General features: G+C 51.2%; 9 protein-coding genes across 9 annotated transcripts in view; 4 read left to right on the top strand and 5 right to left on the bottom strand.

Annotated features, from left to right (window-relative positions):
* Positions 1–4: 4 nt before the first annotated feature.
* On the bottom strand, positions 5–320 carry GUITHDRAFT_118630 (hypothetical protein; the record flags this gene model as incomplete). The annotated part of the gene is made up of 2 exons (XM_005822111.1): positions 5–223; positions 276–320. The coding sequence occupies 2 exons, from the start codon at positions 318–320 to the stop codon at positions 5–7; spliced, it is 264 nt and encodes an 87-aa protein (XP_005822168.1).
* A 68-nt stretch (positions 321–388) lies between these two features.
* Positions 389–1,771, bottom strand: GUITHDRAFT_146686 (hypothetical protein; the record flags this gene model as incomplete). Its single annotated transcript, XM_005822110.1, has 1 exon — positions 389–1,771. The coding sequence occupies one exon, from the start codon at positions 1,769–1,771 to the stop codon at positions 389–391; it is 1,383 nt and encodes a 460-aa protein (XP_005822167.1).
* A 1,673-nt stretch (positions 1,772–3,444) lies between these two features.
* On the bottom strand, positions 3,445–3,978 carry GUITHDRAFT_118628 (hypothetical protein; the record flags this gene model as incomplete). The annotated part of the gene is made up of 1 exon (XM_005822109.1): positions 3,445–3,978. The coding sequence occupies one exon, from the start codon at positions 3,976–3,978 to the stop codon at positions 3,445–3,447; it is 534 nt and encodes a 177-aa protein (XP_005822166.1).
* Positions 3,979–4,464: 486 nt separating this feature from the next.
* GUITHDRAFT_118627 (hypothetical protein) lies at positions 4,465–4,980 on the top strand (the record flags this gene model as incomplete). The annotated part of the gene is made up of 1 exon (XM_005822108.1): positions 4,465–4,980. One exon carries the CDS (start codon positions 4,465–4,467, stop codon positions 4,978–4,980), a length of 516 nt encoding a protein of 171 aa, XP_005822165.1.
* A 349-nt stretch (positions 4,981–5,329) lies between these two features.
* On the bottom strand, positions 5,330–7,570 carry GUITHDRAFT_118626 (hypothetical protein; the record flags this gene model as incomplete). The annotated part of the gene is made up of 3 exons (XM_005822107.1): positions 5,330–6,997; positions 7,250–7,331; positions 7,368–7,570. The coding sequence occupies 3 exons, from the start codon at positions 7,568–7,570 to the stop codon at positions 5,330–5,332; spliced, it is 1,953 nt and encodes a 650-aa protein (XP_005822164.1).
* Positions 7,571–8,394: 824 nt separating this feature from the next.
* GUITHDRAFT_118625 (hypothetical protein) lies at positions 8,395–9,945 on the top strand (the record flags this gene model as incomplete). Its single annotated transcript, XM_005822106.1, has 1 exon — positions 8,395–9,945. The coding sequence occupies one exon, from the start codon at positions 8,395–8,397 to the stop codon at positions 9,943–9,945; it is 1,551 nt and encodes a 516-aa protein (XP_005822163.1).
* A 69-nt stretch (positions 9,946–10,014) lies between these two features.
* Positions 10,015–10,401, bottom strand: GUITHDRAFT_118624 (hypothetical protein; the record flags this gene model as incomplete). The annotated part of the gene is made up of 1 exon (XM_005822105.1): positions 10,015–10,401. One exon carries the CDS (start codon positions 10,399–10,401, stop codon positions 10,015–10,017), a length of 387 nt encoding a protein of 128 aa, XP_005822162.1.
* Positions 10,402–10,627: 226 nt separating this feature from the next.
* GUITHDRAFT_146682 (hypothetical protein) lies at positions 10,628–11,020 on the top strand (the record flags this gene model as incomplete). The annotated part of the gene is made up of 1 exon (XM_005822104.1): positions 10,628–11,020. One exon carries the CDS (start codon positions 10,628–10,630, stop codon positions 11,018–11,020), a length of 393 nt encoding a protein of 130 aa, XP_005822161.1.
* A 2,412-nt stretch (positions 11,021–13,432) lies between these two features.
* GUITHDRAFT_118622 (hypothetical protein) overlaps positions 13,433–19,251 on the top strand; it is a gene marked incomplete at both ends in the record, with an annotated part of 9,881 nt that continues 4,062 nt past the window's right edge. The window contains 9 exons of the mRNA XM_005822103.1: positions 13,433–13,473; positions 13,527–13,671; positions 13,732–13,919; positions 13,973–14,186; positions 14,532–16,230; positions 16,336–17,147; positions 17,405–17,749; positions 17,972–18,725; positions 18,918–19,083. Coding sequence (XP_005822160.1) covers positions 13,433–13,473; positions 13,527–13,671; positions 13,732–13,919; positions 13,973–14,186; positions 14,532–16,230; positions 16,336–17,147; positions 17,405–17,749; positions 17,972–18,725; positions 18,918–19,083 — 4,364 coding nt within the window. The remainder of the gene's footprint in view (positions 13,474–13,526; positions 13,672–13,731; positions 13,920–13,972; positions 14,187–14,531; positions 16,231–16,335; positions 17,148–17,404; positions 17,750–17,971; positions 18,726–18,917; positions 19,084–19,251) is intronic.

The following is a 19,251-nucleotide window of genomic DNA, read 5'->3' as shown; positions in this document are numbered from 1 at the left end:
CACTCTACCAGTCCCTCTTCAATCCAAGAAAGTCATGGTGGTAATAATCGATAGCTAACACCTCCATCTCTGGATAGTATGCTTCGAAAGTGATAGCATAGGAAATGAAGTATCCGATGATACTCAAAGAAATAAAGAAACAACCATCCTGGTATACCCAGTTTCCTCGCGATTTGGTGTAATAGATGTGAAAGAAATCATGCATTTTCTTATTGATGTCAATCTGAGCATAAACGTAAGCTATAAGATTCACATACATACACATCAATGCTTACCTTGACATCGGGTTTGAAGTAAGTGTTACTTTTTCTTGAGATCATATTCTGGGTTTTGATTCATTGTCAGGTTGTTATTGATTATTGATTTCTAAATTTATTTGTCATGGAGTTTACTGCTCTTTTTTATACTCCATCTGCGTTGAATGGAATTTATCCTTGTCAATACCCGATCTCTTCCTATCGTTGATGACCAGATGGAACCAATCGATATCCATGACGGCGGTCAATGCACACAGTCCAAGCACGCAGAAGTTGTAGATGGTATGAAACGCCTTTTCCTTTTTCATGGTCCTACCTATGGAAGTGCTAGCTTGAATGATGTCATGTGTACCCTGTGACGACCTAACATCAAAAAGCATGAATCCCAAGTATGCAATAGAGATGAATGCACTGTGCACTACCCTTGCATAGGGGAAATACTTCCCATTGACAGGCCCAAGCCTCTTGTCGAGTTTAAGGTCGCCGATGAGCGAGATCAGAAAGGATATTGCGAGAAGTGAGTTGACGGTGATCCAGATAGCATACGAGCGGTTCCAGAGGCTGTATATGGTGTTTGCATTGCCAGCCCATGGATTTCCCCTCAGGTCACAGACAACGTAACCCCGATTCGACATGATCTGGATAAATGCTTTCATGAAGGATGCCATGAAAAGGAATCCATGATTGATGAAGATTCGATTCGAACCGTTCACTGGCGTGGACTTGTATGACGTCACAAGGAAGAGGAGGAAGAGGACGATAATAAACGACGCACCGATCACGAAGGGTGCGCCTTGCAGAGGAAACGTCAAGGGCCATAAGAGCTTGGAAAGGTTGTTTATGATTGTGGGGCTATCCTTCTTCCCTATCGTCAAGAGACCGTAAAAGAACCAAAGTACTGAAACGGAAGTTAACATGGAAAGACCCGAGTTAATGGCGTGCATGAATGTACCCACACGTAGCTCTACCACTCTCCTTGAAAAGGCAATGAATATACAACCAAACAGGGATACGAATGATGCAAACCCAACGGTGCAGGCCGACCAGAGTGTAAAGGATGGCAAGGATGAATTGGTATTCGGGAAGCTCATGGCAAACCCCAGTGTTCCTAGCATGAATGCGTTGAAAATGATGATTTTGACGAACCATACAAAGATCCTCTCTGGCCCATAGGCCTTGTCTAGAAGATCAGCAGCTTCTTCTAAAGTGAGGCTGTTCTCTTCAACGAGATCACTGACTTCATTCTTGAGCTCCTCGATATTGGAGGGTTTCAAGGTCTCGTAGTCCACATACTCCTTACTGGGTTCGGGCAAGCTTTCATCCTCTAGTTCTATCTCTCTGAGAGTAGAGAGAGGTACGAATCTCGAAGGGCCCATGGGTGTGTTCAGTTTTCTAAACCTTGGCCTGATTATGTCATCCTTATCATACTGTTTGTTAGACTTGAGTATCTTAACGCTGTCCCTTGATTTCTTTGAACTGATAGGATCCTTCTCTACCCTCTTGATCTTCTTCATCTCTTGATAAAAAAGTTTAGGAAGTATCATTTCAATCGTTTGCTTTTATTATCTTGCAATTGGATTGATATACAATTAAATAACTCTGTACACTGATTCATATGAGTTCATTGAACAGATCTTTCAAGTGGCCTACAATCTCAATCAGCTCATTATGTGCTTTCTCTTCCCAGATTATCTTTCCGTTCCATATGATCCTAGCGATGAAACAGCCTTTTCTGCTGATGCAACAGTGTATTTTGTGCCTGAAGGAGAACTTGCCTGTCATTCTCCTCAGATCAGTTATCTTGAAGTAGAGACAGTTGTTCTGCTCGTCCGTCCTTGGTATGAAATAAACACACTCTCTATATTTTTTCTCGATTTGCTTCTGCAGGTGGCAATCATGCGAAACTCCAATGTACTTGCCAAGGTTGCATTTTACAGACAGCATATCAATTAGGGCCTCGCTACTATCCAGTATATCTTCTTTCAAGACTTCATGTATGACATGATTGAAGTCATTCAACGATTTGAACCCCTTGAAAAGTAGAAAGTGTCCATGTCGCTTGAACATAAGATTCCCATGCAAATGTGATAGACTCACTACTTGCCTATGCTTGTTGATCAAACAGGGTGTGTATTCCTTTTTGAATATGTCATCCACATCACACCTTTTCATAGTGACGATCTTCCCGCATACATTGAAGATCTTAATGCCCTGTTCTGGATAAAAACCATAAAGATCACCCTCATAAAGGGAGACAACCAATGGATTCGATGACATGCATAATAATGGCATATTAATCAATTCTATGCATGCATTGTTTTTCTTGAATTGCTTTATGTCTTTGGATGCAATGGTTTCAAATGAAAACCCACTGTTCTCCTTATTCAGGGTGCAGTCTTTGACCCAAACTGCTTTATCCATGCCCACAATAAAGACATCACATGTTCCACATGTATCGAGCTCGGCGGAAACGGTTCTGTAAATGGACTCCGTTGGGCTGTACTTGATCCTAACACTCCACTGCAAAGCCATGACTGTAATCGACGTTGAAGATATTGATATCTCCACCCACGAACCTCTTCTTCTGTAGGTTCCAACTTGTACCCTCTATACGGACCAGGGTATATGGAGAGAGCTTAGATAGAAAGCGCAAGTTCTTGTCTGTCTCTATGCAAATCACCGACGCCTCCTCCAATGGGCAGACGATGACGAGGTTTGAACTCTCCTGTACGTCCAGGATAAGTGCGTCAAATCCCACCCCCATAAGACGTAATTTTCCTTTTTTGGTTGAAAAACAATGAAACTGGGGAGTGATTTGAAGAGATTTGTGTTCAAGGTCTTAACTCCAAGGTCCGTGACAAGTTGTATTCGAAATGTACTCAAAAATAATACTGCTGCTATTCGTACTACACCCGTTCCCGGTAAGATCGTGCCATATAGTCATCAAGGGGATAGCGTCAATCCTCCGAGAGAATGTCTGTTACAGCAAGGACGAGCGGCAATGTCTGAACAAGATCATCCACTGTCCAAATTTCACCCGTAAATGTGAAGTACAGAGAGAAAACGAGAAGGTTATATCTTCCCTAAAGTCGTTGAACTTCATGATAGATAGCGGGTTCTACACTGAAGTCTTTGAGATCAAAGATGCTTACGGCTACAGCATTAAGAAGCAAGACAAGGATTAAAATCATTTCCTAAACTTGATTGTATGTATTCCTTGATTTGTATGCAATGGTGTCACTGCTCGGCCGAATAAAGCTTCTAGGTTCACGTTCGTTTGCCGCAACTTTTCCTCTTCTTGCCTCCTCCTCTCCTCTTCTTCAATCCTATTCTTCTTATCGTCTTTGTCCATCATGAAGATCAGAAGGAGCCCTGCCACTGACACTACCAAGAGTGCCTTGAAGACCGTCATCTCTGTATCCCTTAGGTTTTGGAGTATGACAAACTTGCCGTCCAACGGGTCAAAGACGATCTGTACGTCGTCATAGACATCAGCATTCGTTACACTCCTTCTGTGGAAGTTTCCCATTACAGCGAGCATGATCACCAGGACGATGTCATCGTCATTGACTATGCTAGAGTTCCGGAAGTCATCCAACGAGCTCACCCCGGTGTAATTTGTGATTATAGATCGAATCTCCTTTCGGAGTGCAGAGACAATGGTCGTATCTTTAGGGTCTACTATAATGCTTCCATCCTTTATCATAAAGACCTCCTGCATCTTAGAAACGAACAGACTTTCGTGATCGGTCAATATATCATTCGCTAGAGCAATGGATAAGCACACACTTAAAAAAATGGTTCGAAATAGTATTGATTTCATTTCTTTGTTTTAACACGATCAAAAATGCAATCCTCAAATAATGGCAGCTCATCCTCTAAACATAATCAAAATCACGTTATTACCTCACCCGCACTCAAGAGCCTCTTACAAAAAGAATCCATGATACAGAGCTCGTCCGCAACGGACCATCTGCAGATTATACAGACAAGAAAAAGGCAGGAGCTAAACGATTACATCCTTGTATGCACGCAAAGACTAGGGACTGTCATCGATCCAACTAGCAGCCTTCATGATAATAGCAACAGCAAGCACAACTCAGTCCACGCCATCGTCAAGCGCACCTGCAGGTCTTGGTGTTCATAAAACTTTTTAGAATCGATCATTTCATAGTCGGGCCAGACCCATAAGCGTATCGAAGGGGATATGCTCGCCTTTGATATAGAAACGACTGGATTAAACTTTTACAAAGATTCAATCACCTGCATATGCATCTATGACCCTGCCATAGGGAAAGAGAAAAGTTTCCATTTCACTGTCGGTGACTTCAAGGAAAAGAGGGAGAGAGCGGAAGAGTTCATGAGAGAGTTGGATGACGCGGATCAGATATGCACATTCAACGGGATACAGTTCGACATACCATTTGTACAGGTGCAATTCAAGGCGGATCCGGACAGGGTTGCGATGTGGCTGTTAAAGACAGTAGATATATTTCACAAGTACAAGTCACTCCACAACCATACATTCTCGTTGGATAGCGCGTTGATGTGTAACAATCTCAAGACCAAGACTTCGAATGGTTATGAGGCGGTCAAGATGGCGAAGGAGGGCAGGTTGAAGGAGCTTGAGGAATATTGCATGATGGACACCAAGTTGACGTATGAACTCACAATGCTACCGTATTTCAACGCACCTGAGCAGAAGACATGGAAGAAACACTAAGGCGATGAAAATCAGTGCCATCCTTTTCGTGACAGTCTTTACCCTTACAGTGCTCATCACTCTATACATTCCCGACAACCTGACCATAGAGATTGCAGATGCGATCTCCAGGCCCTACCCTATCAACTATCGATACGAAGCAAACACTATACAGTACCACCTACAAAAGTCTAGCCAGGACGCTACCAAGTCCCCGGCTTGCACCTCACTCTATGTCATCACATCAACCATCTACCTATACAGCTTATACCTTATCACCTTAAGCCGGTATGTAAAGAAGTGCAAGGACAGTGAATTAGACTATGAATTGCTATATCCACTTTAAAGATTTAATAAAACCTTTATAAATCTAAATCATGGGTGCATAGGTGATGGAGCTAAAAAGCGTCTCGTAGACACTGGTAGCGTTTCCACTCGTAATGGCGATTGGCTTCAAGAAATCCCTATTGTTGAGATTATTCAGAGCATTGGCATGACCACAGAATAGGCTCTTGCTCTTGCTGCTCGACCAGCACGAGTACTTGTTATAGTCATTGAAAAGATATGCAAGAAGGATGCCTACAAAGACGATCCGCAAAAAGGATGATGCCATGTTGATCATTGTACCGCTCTTGTCGTCCTGCCTTGTAACGCCATAGACGTTACCATCTTCACTCACAGTCCCACCAGTCGATCCAATCCTGCGGAAAACGCAATAAGATACGGTGGCGAAGTAGAGGACGATGGTGGCAAGGTATAAGCTTGAATATGTCCGGGTCACCGTGTGATCGTGCTGTGAGGTCCAGGTATCGGTCATGCTCACGATCTCATTGATAGCGGCAAAGAGGATGGCAAAGAGGATCACAAGCCTTGGATGGAATTCATAAGCCAATGCCCTGTTCTTAGAACTCTTAAACATCTTCATCTTCATGTTAGTGACCTGTTCTACCACCTTGAGCTGTTGAATAAGAACAAAACCCAAGATGATCAATTGGTACCTAACGTAGGTGGCCTGGAAGACCCATTCTAGCACGTTGTTAGAGAGAAGAGAGAAGATGCTGATACAGAACAGGGGGAGCAAGAGCCAATCGGAGAGAAGGACGATGAATCCTAGCTGCTTCTCTGTAAAGATCTTCTTCACCCTGTTACTATTCGCATTGTTTTCGATGGCCTGGTACATCTTGCGGATGAAGTTGATCTCATCCTGGCGGTGGTACTCAGTATCGGAGATCTTGATGATATCTCCATGGCGGTTCATGATGTAGATCTGTTGAATGATGCTAAAGACCAAGATAGCAATGGCAAACATGATGTTATTCCTAGGAACCATCCGATCATTCGTCCTGACATAAGAGAAGACCATGATGCCAAAGAGGGTGAGGATGTGCCAGGCGGCATAGTAGTACCTCTTATCCACACCACCGAGCTGCTTGAAGTCGACATAGAGAAGCTGCCAGGAGGTGCTGATCCACATCAAGACGGTGATCATAAACATGGGACTCCATGCAGAGGAGAATGTCATGCTCGATTCATGATTCTCATAATTTGCAACGGCAGAGTAACGCTCAACCATGCAGATCCCCTTGGCTCTGGTCTGGTCCATGATAGTCCCACCAATGGCAGAGGTATAGTTCAATGTTCCATCGACACAGTAGTAGTAGCTGTCCTTCCGCCTGTCGTCCGTGATGGGAACGTCCTGGAAGCTGACCGGGACTGTTGGCACTGGCATGAACCCCTTGTCCTGATCAGTAAGGATTGTGGTGATACCATAAAGGGTAGGGTGGATGGTGTCGGGAAGATCGCCGTATTTGGACGTGAAGGAAGTCCGTAGGATAGGGAAATTTCCTACATTCCTCCCCATCCCGTACAGGGTTAAAACCAGAAGAAGGAAAGAAAGGATAGCGTGGATGAAGAAGCTGATAATAAACCAGATCCTGGTATACTTACCTTCATTGTAGATCTTGTTTAGGTGCTGCAACTTCTCTATAGCAGTCTTGTCTAGAGGGATAGGAGCATTGCTCTGGGGTGCAACCAGCTCCTGCAACCCAGCATTCCTGGGATGGTATGTGTAATTTACGTTATGTTGGTTCATCTCTTGTCAATAATAGAATCGAAACGATAAAAAGTCTGTTAAATATTGTTGGTATTCCTTGCTGCGTTGACAATTGTTTCTTTGATATTGTTTATTTCACTTCCTCATTTATATGTGAACTGCTTTGAAAAATTATGGCTAGATCCGGTCGCACATTAGAAGGTTGCTATGAAGACTTGAACAACCACATTGGCATACCTTGCTCATCAGGACGTAGTATATACAAAAAGCTACCATGAGGTTCACAAAAACGTGCCAAAGCACATAGTAAGTGACATCACTATCAGAATCAGTCAACACAAATACAATCACTAACCCCGAAAGGCTCGCCTTATCATTGGTGCAAGTGATGCTGACGTTTGGGAATTTAGTCTTGATTTTATCCTGCATGCTATCGTTCCATTCATCGTAATCGTAAAGTACAACGGTGTCATTCTTGCTCACACAGCACTTGCCACCGAACTTCTCTACATTACAGACCTTGCCCACGCTACTCCTTAGTCTTTCAACACGGCTCATATTCTATAATGTATCCACGAGCATTGAGTTTTATATCTACATTACCATATAAACCGTATAACCCGTCCCTTTGAAGAAAAGAAGAAGAATTGATCATGTCAAATCACCACAGACAACCACCAGGTCGAAACAATCTATTACCACCAAATCAGCCACCAAACCCACAACCCAATCAACAACCACCAGGCCGAAACAATCTATTACCTCCAAATCGACCACCACAAAACCAGCCACCAAATCAACAACAACCAAATCCGAATCATCTATTACCTCCAAATCGACCACCAAACCCACCACCACAAAACCAGCCACCAAATCAACAACAACCAAATCCGAATCATCTATTACCACCGAATCAACCACAAAACCAGCCACAAAACCAGCCACCAAATCAACAACAACCAAATCCGAATCATCTATTGCCACCAAATCAACCACAAAACCCACCACATAACCCACAACCCAATCAACAACAACCAAATCCAAATCATCTATTACCACCAAATCAACAACCAAACCAACCACAAAACCAGCCACCAAATCAACAACAACCAAATCCGAATCATCTATTACCACCGAATCAACAACCAAACCAACCACAAAACCAGCCACCAAATCAACAACAACAACCAAATCAAGTACCACCAAACCCACCACAAAATCCGAACCGACCCCAAAGACAAAGAAAAAGGAAGATATTGCACAACAGGACATTTTTAATTGGTGAAAAGGACAGAATAGACACTGTAGTATCAAAAAGATGGTCTTCAGGTGGAAACATACTCAATGAAGAAAGAAACAAGAGGGTAAAGATAAATGAAGATATGAACGAATATAGAAACATCGATGGCGATGATGAAGTTGACAGAAGAGAATGCATAGATTTGACATCTGAAAGAGGTATAGAGCACTTAGACGCATACCACGACGATGAGATCAACATAGACGAATACAGACGAGAGAACGATTGGAGGCAATGGGACCCAGAGGACAGCCAACAAAGAGCAGCGGACAGACATATAAGGAACTACATCACAAACCGGAGTGTCGAGGGGCATGTGTATAACCTACAGCCCGAGGCAAATATAACGGAGCAGGAGAGGTTGATCCTTTACAAGTGGACAGAGGCCGTGATTTTGGAGATATCCGTGGCGCAGTCGATTGCAGGTGCCGCCACTATGCTGAGCATGGACCAGGTCATGGTACCCGTATATCATGCCATACCGTCGGGGAATGAGATCATAACCTACGACGTCCTGCGCAAGAACGCGGAAAAGTTGCTGGAGATGCAACTCAATCCATTGAAAGGTTACATTGAGCTATACAACAACAATCCGGCGGAATACAGGCGTATGGTGGTAGAAAGGGTAAGACAGGCCCAACGAAACAATGCGAACAATGTGATAGATATCCCAGGTGTGATAAACATTAATGATATCAATCCAAATATCCCCAATGCAGAAGATAGAGTGCAGGTCAATTTTGACGCCGAGGTAGCAAGGAAGAGCATGTTCAACGTCAAGTACCTGAGGACATTGGCAGAGCAATATGTCAAGGCACAGAAGAAATTAAGGACCCTTTCACCCATCGCGTGGAATTCATTGGACGATGCGTTCAATCTTGTGGAAGACGTTTTCTTGCAACAGGGTCTGAACCTGGAGAATTACATATGCAGGGATCCAAGGAAAATGCAGACAGAGTTTAAACTCAGCAGGCGGGAGTTTATCACCTTTATATCGAGACATCCTCTTTTACACACACACATATGCAAGGCAGCAGGGGCAAGCCTGCAGGCTACTATGAACCTTAGGGATGGGTCGTACTCCTCCTTAAGAAAGTACAACACAAACGACACAAGGACTCTTGTATACATATTCAGGACAAAATACGAAGTGAGGAGATCGGTAAATGAGCTGAAACTTCTACTCGAGGATGTAAAGGAGAGACCAATGCTCTACTTAGAATACTTCTTGGATACAACCAAGGGAATACAGCAGACAGGATTTCAGAAATGGCTAGTACGCGATGATGCTCCACAGTTCCCTTATCAGAGGGGTGAACCGATGCCAGCACCCCAGCCTGCAAGGAATAATAACTTATTGCCTGGTTGGATGAACAATATCAACATTATGGGAACAGACATTCAAGATATGGCCCAGATCAATCCTGGCCCAGTGGGTCTACAGAGGTTTGAAGTAGAAAACATTGATCAAGACAGGGATGTGGACAAACTTATTGATACTGTTATTTCAAACGATGCCGACACAGATCGGAACACTACAAAAGAGAAGGAGGTAGATAAGGTCTTTGTGCACAATAACAACATGACATCACTCAAAGATATTATAGGCAGAAGCCGATTCTTTTCATATTGAACATGAAAACAAAACCGATAGGTATGAGGATTTAGAATTATTTGGCTAATAAACTAATGTTTGAAACGATCAGCTATAAGGAAGAACGGACCAATGGAAAGAGTTGGTCGACTCCTTGGCACATGCACTCAGCCAGGCAAGGTCGTGAACGTTCTTGTTGAATTCCGGCCTCTCACACTCTGTAAACAACCACACAGCTCTCAGTGTCCTTTCATAAGGTCTGAGCTTCTCGCAGTGCCTGCAAGCGGCACAGATGAAGCAGAGCCTTGCCAGTGCGTTGGCAACATGGTTGCTACTACTTGCATCCATCACACACCCTTCGGGGATCATGCCGACCTCCTCCACGGATCTAGATTCTGGCTCGACAAGAGCTCGCTTGCAGTAGACGGCAAAGATATCACCGCCCAAGTCGGAAAACAACACGCTCTCTTCAGCCTTGTTGATCAATGCAAGCATGCCATGATGCTCAATGGACAATGGAGCGCCTCATCCAGCTCTCCCATCCACCTATACTCTCTCTTCTCCTCTTGCTATTGCACCACGATACAGTGCTTACTTCTTACCCCACATCCTTCCCTCCCTCTGTCTCAACCTTGCCATCCTCATCGTATTCTACAGTCTTGAGTTGCTCTCTATTTTCTTCTAGCTTGCTATCAACATAACTGGACAATCGTATCGGACCATGACCAATTCTGCAACTCTCATCATCCCTACTCCTCCTGCTCCCCTTCAAGACGCTCACCATCCAGCTCGCCGGTGCGTCCAGGCCAATTTCAAGATCACCTGTCATGACAAGGGCGGGATCTTGCTCCGGAGACTCATCCTGTCGGTCAGCGTCAGCTCCACGGGCATGCCTGTGGGAGCCTATCGCGAGCTGATGTACCACTTGGAGTCGGCCATGTCTGGGGGCTGCTTGTCGTGGACGGACGAGGAGGAGGACGAGATCGTCATCACGTCGGACCACGACCTGGGGGTTGCGCTGAAGCATCTGTGGACGCGAGAGGGCTGTACGATACGGCTTCAGTACCGAAGGGAAAGCTTGATTCCTGGTTGGAAGTTGCCGCATGAGAATTGATGCAGGCATTTCGCTGCATGCCTCTTTTTGGCCTTCACTGTCTTAGAAGCAGTACCAACGTCAGGAACATAGTTGACGCATTTGCAACGCGTATCCTAAGCCTCCCGCTGCCGATGACCCATCACAAATCGTTGTGTAGTTGTGTTGCAAATCTTTTCTTTTTTAAGAACCGAAACCTTCTTTTACGAACCGGATCCATTTTCAGGTAGCTCGCCATTCGTTTCAAGACTGCATGTGCTATGATCAGTTAGTACACTGGTGACTCCTCGAGTCCTAAAATAAGAGGTTGGCACAGACCGCAGCACTGACTTCCCAGTCACTCAGATCGGACTCAGCAGCAACTCAGTGGCAGTTTCACAGTCAGGGCCGCCCGGCTGCCTGAGTGTCGGTTGCCCGCTGGCAGCTCCGATCACGACACCGGCGGTCGGATGAACTTGTCCTGGCGGCTTTCCGAAGCCGCAAGTGGCCCGGGCCGTGGGCAGCCTTCAGTGCCTTGAACCGCCGTAGTCGGAACGCCGCGCCGCCGCCGGGCCGCGCGCACAGCTGAGCCGGAGTCGCGGCCACACTGCCAGACACCGGGAGGCTGCGGCCGCCCGGCCTTGCCAAGTTGAAGGCCGCTGTGCCAAACGGTACTGTAAATGATGCACTGCGGCACTGACATCATAATGACGGTCGACCCCAAGTCAAGTTAGGCAACTGAGTTGAAACAAGGCTGAGCCTGACAGTTTTTGCTGACTGAGACCGAGTTTAATATACACGAAACCAGAATTCAATAGAGTCGGAGGAGCACTCACATGAGTGATAGACTGTATGAGGCTAAGATGTCACAGTGACACCCACTGAGCCGCTGAGTCCATATCATGCCGCGCGCGGCACGCGGCGGCCGCATGATGATGACGGCGAATATCACAGTACGGTACCGTGAGCGGTGGGAAACTGCCCGGTAGGCTCGGCGGTGACCCTCGGTCGGCGGGCGCGGACGACGGTTCCGACACTGTTCCGAAGTTCACCGTTCGAACTACGGTACTCCGGCTGACCGTCAGTCACGGTGGCGAACTCGCCGGGAAGTTCACTCGGCCGGGCCGCACTGCGGCAACTTGACCGAAGCCTGACTCTGCACTGCCAGTGCCGCAGTGCGGCAGTCGGAAGTCGGACTAGTGTGTGACTACTGAGTTTAATCGGTTCAAATCGATTGGTACTGATTGTTTTCGATTTGGTGGAATTCGAAAGGGGATGGGATTTGTGCATGGCAGAGGGGAAGGATGACAACGGGGGAGGAGGACGGAGAGGGACGGAGAGGTGAGGAGGAAGCATGTGTCAAAGGATTGTGAGGTAGGAGAAGATGAAGACGCAGGGGAGGGAAGTCAGGGACACCAGCCATAGACAGCCAAGGACATGGATCAATGCCCAGCTGCTTGTGGGGGAGTTTAAATATTTCTGCGTGTCGTGCTAACGAGCTGACGAGTCAGAGGCAGAAACAACTTGATGTTTGTGCCTGATGGAATTTGATGCGCAGGGGGACTAGCTTCCATCCTCCATCGAGGAGAAGGGTGAGGGTAGAAAGATCCTGGAATGGGAATGCCCAACACTTTGAAAGTTTAAAGGGATCGCGGCATGTGATGGAAAGAAATGGCCTCGAACAGGAAAAGTAGTTCGAGGAAGAGAAGGAGATGAGGGAACGTCTCAATCTTTGCTTGGTTGTGATATGCCTCAACCTCCTTTGGTTCCCGCTTCCAGCGGCGGTTGGACAGGACATCAAGTCGGCTGCGGTGTTGTGGGGAGGAGGAGCGGAGAGGCTGAGGGCGACTGCTGTCAGTCTGAGAGGAAAGACATCCGTATGCATCGGAGAGACCGTCCAAGTAGAGTGGAGCATCGCTAGCCATCTTGAGTTCGTGATAGAGCTCAGCGTATGCAATGAGACAGCAGATTCCTGGCTGGTGAGAACGAGCGTCATAACTGAGCCACATCCTCCCTCAGGGGTGGAGGAGCTGCTAGTGAACCTCTCCTCTCCTGCGGCCAGGCTCCCCTTGTGCTTCCGAGCATGCATGATCCTGCTGAGCAACGGCACCATCGTGGGATGTAGCCAACAGGCGCAGCTCGTGGGGGTAGTCGATGCGTGCGGTGTGTGCCAAGGGGACAGCTCCGTGTGTGCAGGATGCGATGGAGTCCCTTGGAGCGGCCGGAAGTTTGACGCGTGTGGAGTTTGTGAAGGAGACAATTCGACATGCTCTGGTGGCCTCCTCCTCCTCCTCCTCCTCCTCCTCCTCCTCCTCCTCCTCCTCCTCCTCTTTGTATCCTTGTCATAGTCGACCCATTGATCCCCTTGTATCATCCTGCCCAGTCCTGTTACTGGCCATCTACTTCTGCTCCTCGTCGTGTCTTCCCTGCTGATCTCGAACTTGACAGGTTGCGATGGGAAACCAAACTCGCTCCTCGCGTTTGACGCTTGTGGAGTGTGCGGAGGAGACGCCTCCTCCTGCAGGGGCTGTGATGGTGTACCTAACAGCAGGAAGGTGCTCGACGCATGCGGCGTGTGCGGAGGAGACAACAAGACTTGCACGGGATGCGACGGGGTGGTGGGGAGCGGCTTAAGGTTTGACTCCTGCAGCAACTGCGGGGGCAACGACTCGTCCTGTGCCCTCCCCTACATGGTTGAATTTTCAGGTCCTGCCCTGTTCTTTCCTCCCTTACCTGACTGACGTGCTGATCAGGGGAAGTGTGTCGAGGAGGAGCTGGAGGAGCGAAGCTCCTGTGGCAGGGCCCCTCCAACAGGAGCAGCAGCTGCGTACTCTGCCTGTTTCGCTCTGGGAACGTCCTGCCTTACAGCTGCCGGCCGTTCCCCCCCCCTCGAGGGACGAGTGGTCTTCTCAGATGGCAAGAGGACAGCATATGGAAGGATGTGACGTCAGCACAGGGCCGCCTCCTCTTCTTCGCCGTCTCCTGCTCGTGCAGGGAGAGTGATCTGGTGCAGTGGTCTAAGGGAGGATGCAACGTGCTGGCGAGGAGCGGAGACTTGGCGGTTGGACCTCCCGCAGACGTGTGCGGGGTCTGCGGAGGGAGCAACTCAACATGTGCAGGATGCGATGGGGTGCCGAACAGCGGGAAGCAGGTAGACCTGTGCGGGGTGTGCGGAGGAGGAGACGACTCGTGTGTGGATCCTTACAGGGTGAGGGGAGCAAGTGCAATCTGTTTGCGCCCCCAGCAAAGCTCCTTCCTCCTCTCTGCCCGTTGGAGCTCTCCTTCCAACCACAGCTCGGCTGATTTGATCGGAGTTTATGGGCCCACAGGCACAAGCTCCTCCTCCTCCTCCTCCTCCTCCTCCTCCTCCTCCTCCTCCTCCTCCTCCTCCTCCTCCTCCTCCTCTTCCTACTCGGTATGGAGCGGATTCTGCTCAAGTCAACCGTCAATGATCTGTGAAGAAGCTGCTGACTGCGGGGAGCTCGCACAGTGCGTCCATTTCGCGAGGGTGCAGGAGGGCAGGAGGAACGGGAGTGTGACGCTGGGGGTGAAGGTGAGGGAACGAGGCCTCCTCCTTCAACTGCAACTGCGGTACCTCAAGTGCGTGGGCCTGCGGGACGAGTTGCTGGGGATCTGTGCACGGGACGGGTATGAAGTCGCCGATCAGTTCCCCTTCGTCCTCAACTTCAGTATGGACGTGTGCGGGGTGTGCGGGGGGAACAATGCGAGCTGTGCCGGTTGTGACCTGGTGCCTCTAAGCGGGAAGGAGGAGGACGCGTGCGGGGTGTGCGGAGGGGACAACTCAACATGCCGCGGGTGCGATGGAGTAGTGTGGAGCAGGAAGACGGTGGACGCGTGTGGAGTGTGCGGGGGAGGAAACGTCTCGTGCTTGGGCTGCGATGGAGTAGCCTGGAGCGGCAGGGCTCTTGATGCTTGTGGTGTGTGCGGCGGGGACAACAGCTCCTGCCCCCTCTTCCTCCCTCCTCGTCCTGCGAAGTTCTGCGTTGGGGACCCGACGGTCGCCACCCTGACGCTCGTGGTGCCAACAAGCAGGATACAGTCGTTTGTCATCGTGGAGTCAGGAGATGGGCTGTGGAGAAGTGTTCTTGTCTACCCTCCCTCCTCCTCCTGTGGCCAGTGCATGTCCTGCCTCGGGGCCCTCGACTCGCCGCCATGGTGTGCCAGGAGCGGCTGCGTCGGGTGCCCTAGGAGCGCAACCGTGACGCTGTACAGCGATCTGCTTCCAAGCAACGTGCAGCCCAACTCGAGCTATCGCATCCTCCTGGTGCAGGCCGGGAGCAGGGAGGAGGAGACGAGACAGTCAGGTGTGGACCTGCTGGTCCTGCCGCGTCGAGATGCGTGTGGTGTGTGCGGAGGAAGGAACGAGAGCTGCGCAGGATGCGATGGGGTTGTGAACTCAGGAAAGGTCCTTGACCTCTGCGGCTGGTGCGGGAGGCCGAGCGACGCTCGGTTCAACGAGTGTGTGGGATGCGACGGGAGGGAGGGGAGCGGAATGGAGGAGGACGTGTGCGGGGTATGTGGGGGAGACGGCACGTCCTGCCTCGACTGCATGGGGGTGCCATGGGGCGACGCAAAGGTTGACAGCTGCGGGACGTGCGGGGGAAGCGACGAGACCTGCAAGCACACGTATGCGCTGATAGTGAAGGGATCGGGCAAGTCGACATGGGGAGGAGAGGAGGAGCGGGTGTGTGCGGGGAAGCTAGTCTCCGTGATCTGGCGCGCTCCCTCGAACCACTCGTCCTCTGACCGCATTGCCCTGTTCTGGTCGGTCATGCCGCACGTGCCGCTGTCCCCGGACATGCCTGTGCCCTCAGGGTACGCAGGAGGGATGAGCTTGTTGACCAGCAGACTTTGGTGGGACGAGGAGGTGAACGGGACGTACCTCTTCTTCAAGTACTTCACTGTCTCCTCCTCTTCCACTTCCTCCTCGTCCTTCAAGAGAGAGATTGTACGCAGCCCAGGAATCATGCTGGATGCTCCAGCGGATGCCTGTGGGGTTTGCGGAGGAGACAACTCGTCCTGTACTGGCTGCGATGGAGTACCCAACAGCGGGAGGGAGGAGGACGTGTGTGGGGTGTGCGGGGGAGACGGTCTCTCCTGCCTGGACTGTCTCGGCATTCCCTACGGGCCCCACCGACGAGATCGATGCGGTCGATGCGGCGAGCCCGTACGAAGATGCACAGGAGGAGGAAGCGACGGCATGTTGTGCGAGGACTCGAGAGAATGTCAAGGTGAGAGGAGGGGAGGGAGGGAGTAGCTTGAGGGGGAGGAGAAGGAGAGGGAAAGAGTTTATAGGCTGACGGGGAATGGAGGCGGAGGTCTGACAAGAAGGGCAGGAGGGAACTGCAGCCTCGCAGAGGGGAGGGAAGGAGAGTGGAACTCTTGTGTCGACTGCAACGGGACGGTGAACGGGACCAGTAAGCTCGACTCGTGCGGCAAGTGCGGGGGAAGCGACTCAAGTTGCGAGCGGGGGTACCAGGTGCGAGCAGTGAGCAGCTTGTTCTGCATGGGACAAGCCGTCTCCGTCCTCTGGCTCGCTCCCTCCACTCGCCCTCCTGCCAACATCCTGGGGTACGGGCGAGTTGCTGCCGACGGCTCTACTGGGCCTCTGCTGGGCTGGGCATACACGCAGCCCAAGGAGGTGAGGTCGGGTGCTGGAGGCCTGCTGGGGTCGAGCTCCTACCTGTCGAGCAGCGACTCGACGAGCGGCCTCGTGCTGTTCAATCGCAGCAGTCTGGAGGAGCAAGCGAGCTCGTGCAGCTCTGCGCCAGCAGCAGGCGAAGCAGGAGCAGGAGCAGGAGCAGGAGCAGGAGCAGGAGCAGGAGCTTGTCTCACAGGAAGTGAGTTCCTGCGGCCAGTAAGAATGGGGAGATATCGCTTTCAGTACTTCCTCTCCCCTCTCAGCCCCTCCATCGCCGCCCAGAGCCAGCCCTTTGACCTGATCGACCAGCTGGACCCTTGCGGAGTCTGCGGGGGGAACGGGTCCACCTGCGCGGGTTGCGACGGGGTCCCCAACAGCGGATTGACGTTTGACAAGTGCGGAGTTTGCGGGGGGAGGAGCAGCTGCGTTGGGTGCGATGGCGTTCCCTTCAGCGGTGCGCGACTAGATGTCTGTGGGGTGTGCAATGGTACAAACGCTGCTTGCACGGTGAGTGGAAGAAAGGAAAGCCTCTGCTCCCTTGCTCTTGCTATCCTATCCTATCCTATACTTTCCTCTCCTCTCCTCTCCTCTCCTCTCCTCTCCCATCATCCGTCGATTCTCGCCATCCTCCTCTTCCCCCACCATCACCATCACCATCACCACCAACTACTGCTACTACAACTACCACTACTACTACTACTACCTCCCCTGCTTCTCCTTACCTGCTTCTCGATTCCTGTGTCTCCTCACGTTGACTGCGTCAGGGCTGCGACGGTATCCCCCGCCCTCCTCCTCTCCTCCCCACACGACCGGACAAGTGCGGCCACTGCGGAGGCAGCGACGACTCCTGCGCCGTCCCCCCTGCCGTCGGCATCCTTCCCTCCATGTTTTCCTTCGCCTGCTCCAGGACCAGGCAGCTGGGGATCTGGTGGCAGGTGCCCAGCAACCGTTCCCTGTCCGACTTCGTTGCGCTCTGCAAGTTGGGCGCGAGTCTCCCCTTCTCTCCCACCGACTGTCTCGTGGTCGTTCAGCTGGACTTGAGCTCGAGCGTGCGGGGCAGGACGACTGTCAGCCTGCCGGATGACTTCCTGGTGCTGGGCTGGTATGAGGTGCGGTACGTCAAGGTGGGGGCAGGAGGAGGAGGAGGAGGAGGAGGAGGAGGAGGAGGAGGAGGAGGAGGAGGAGGAGGAGGAGGAGAGAGTCTGCTGTCTCAAGACCTAGAGTACTCAGTGGGTTCAGTGCAGAGGTTTGAGATGACGGGCGATCCATCGCTTTGCCTGCAGCTGCAGTTTAACGTCTCCCTGCCCTCCTCCTCCTTCTGTCTCGGCCAGCCCCTCCCCATCCTTTACAAGGTCCCCTCCTCCCTCTTCCCCGACAGCGCAAGTATCAGCTCCTCCTCCTCCATCCTCCGCTCTGCGCTAGTTGGGATCATGGAGCTCCAGACCATCTCAGGGGTGCGGGGATTCTACCCCAAGGAGGGCCAGCTGCAGGATACCAGCGCAGAGCCCTGCTACGCTCCTTGCTCCTCCTCTCCCTTCCTCTGCTCCGTGTGCTTCAGGAGGATCTGCGCAGCCAGCGAGACGTGCAAGACGTCAGGGTCCCTCACAGTGAGCAGGGAGGAGACGGCTGGGCTGCAGCTCCCGAGTAGGCAGGGTCTCTACCGCGCCTGCTACTACGACAGCTACGTCACCTTCTCCTCCTCCTCTCCCGTCACCTGCAGCGAGCCCTTCGTCGTCCAGGCTGGCACCGTCGACGCGTGCGGGGTGTGCAGAGGAGACAACTCGTCCTGTGCTGGCTGCGATGGAGTACCCAACAGCGGAAAGGAGAAGGACGCGTGCGGGGTGTGCGGGGGAGACGGGTCCTCCTGTCGAGGATGCGACGGGGTACCCAACAGCGGGAAGGAGGAGGACGCGTGCGGGGTGTGCGGGGGAGACGGGTCGTCATGCAGTGGGTGCGACGGGGTGCCGAACAGCGGGAAGGTCGATGATTCGTGCGGAGTGTGCGGGGGGAGCGACTGGCACTGCAGGGACGAGTACTCGCTGACGCTCAGAAGCACTTGTGTTGATCCCGCCAGCGCTGACCCGAGTGTCCTCCTGGTCTGGACGGCGCCTTCCAATCACTCGCTCCTCCTCCTCCTCCTCAAGAACCCTCAAGGCGTGCCCTGTCTCTGGAGCTGGGGAGGTACCTCCTCCTCCTACTACCTCCAGCTGCCGCCGGGCTACAAGGAGTGCGGGCAGGCGTGCAGCCGAGGAGAGGAAAGGATGAGCTGGAGCGCAGGGCTGGCAGCCACCTGTGCTGCAGCTGGGGAGGGGAGCGGGGCGGGAGGGAGCGGAGAGCTGTGGCAACTCGAGCTGCTGAACGGGAACTCGACGCTGCTTGCTAGCACCTCCTTCGTCTCGCAGACAGGCTGCTCGTCCTGCCAGCACGTATGGGTGGGAGAAGCGTGCGAAATAGAGCCCTCCCCCTCCCCCTCCCCCTCTCCTGTGGAAACCTCTCCTCCTCCTCCTCCTCCTCCTCCTCCTCCGACGCTGCAGAAGCACCGGAGTGCTGTCCTCATCTCGCTGCTCAGTAACGTCAGCGACTCGGGGGATCGACATGGTCGAGAGAGCAA

This window comes from Guillardia theta (assembly GCF_000315625.1).
Source record: "Guillardia theta CCMP2712 unplaced genomic scaffold GUITHscaffold_131, whole genome shotgun sequence".
Lineage (NCBI taxonomy): Eukaryota > Cryptophyceae > Pyrenomonadales > Geminigeraceae > Guillardia > Guillardia theta.
Note: the sequence above shows the minus strand (reverse complement) of the source record. Positions and strands in the feature narration are given on the sequence as shown.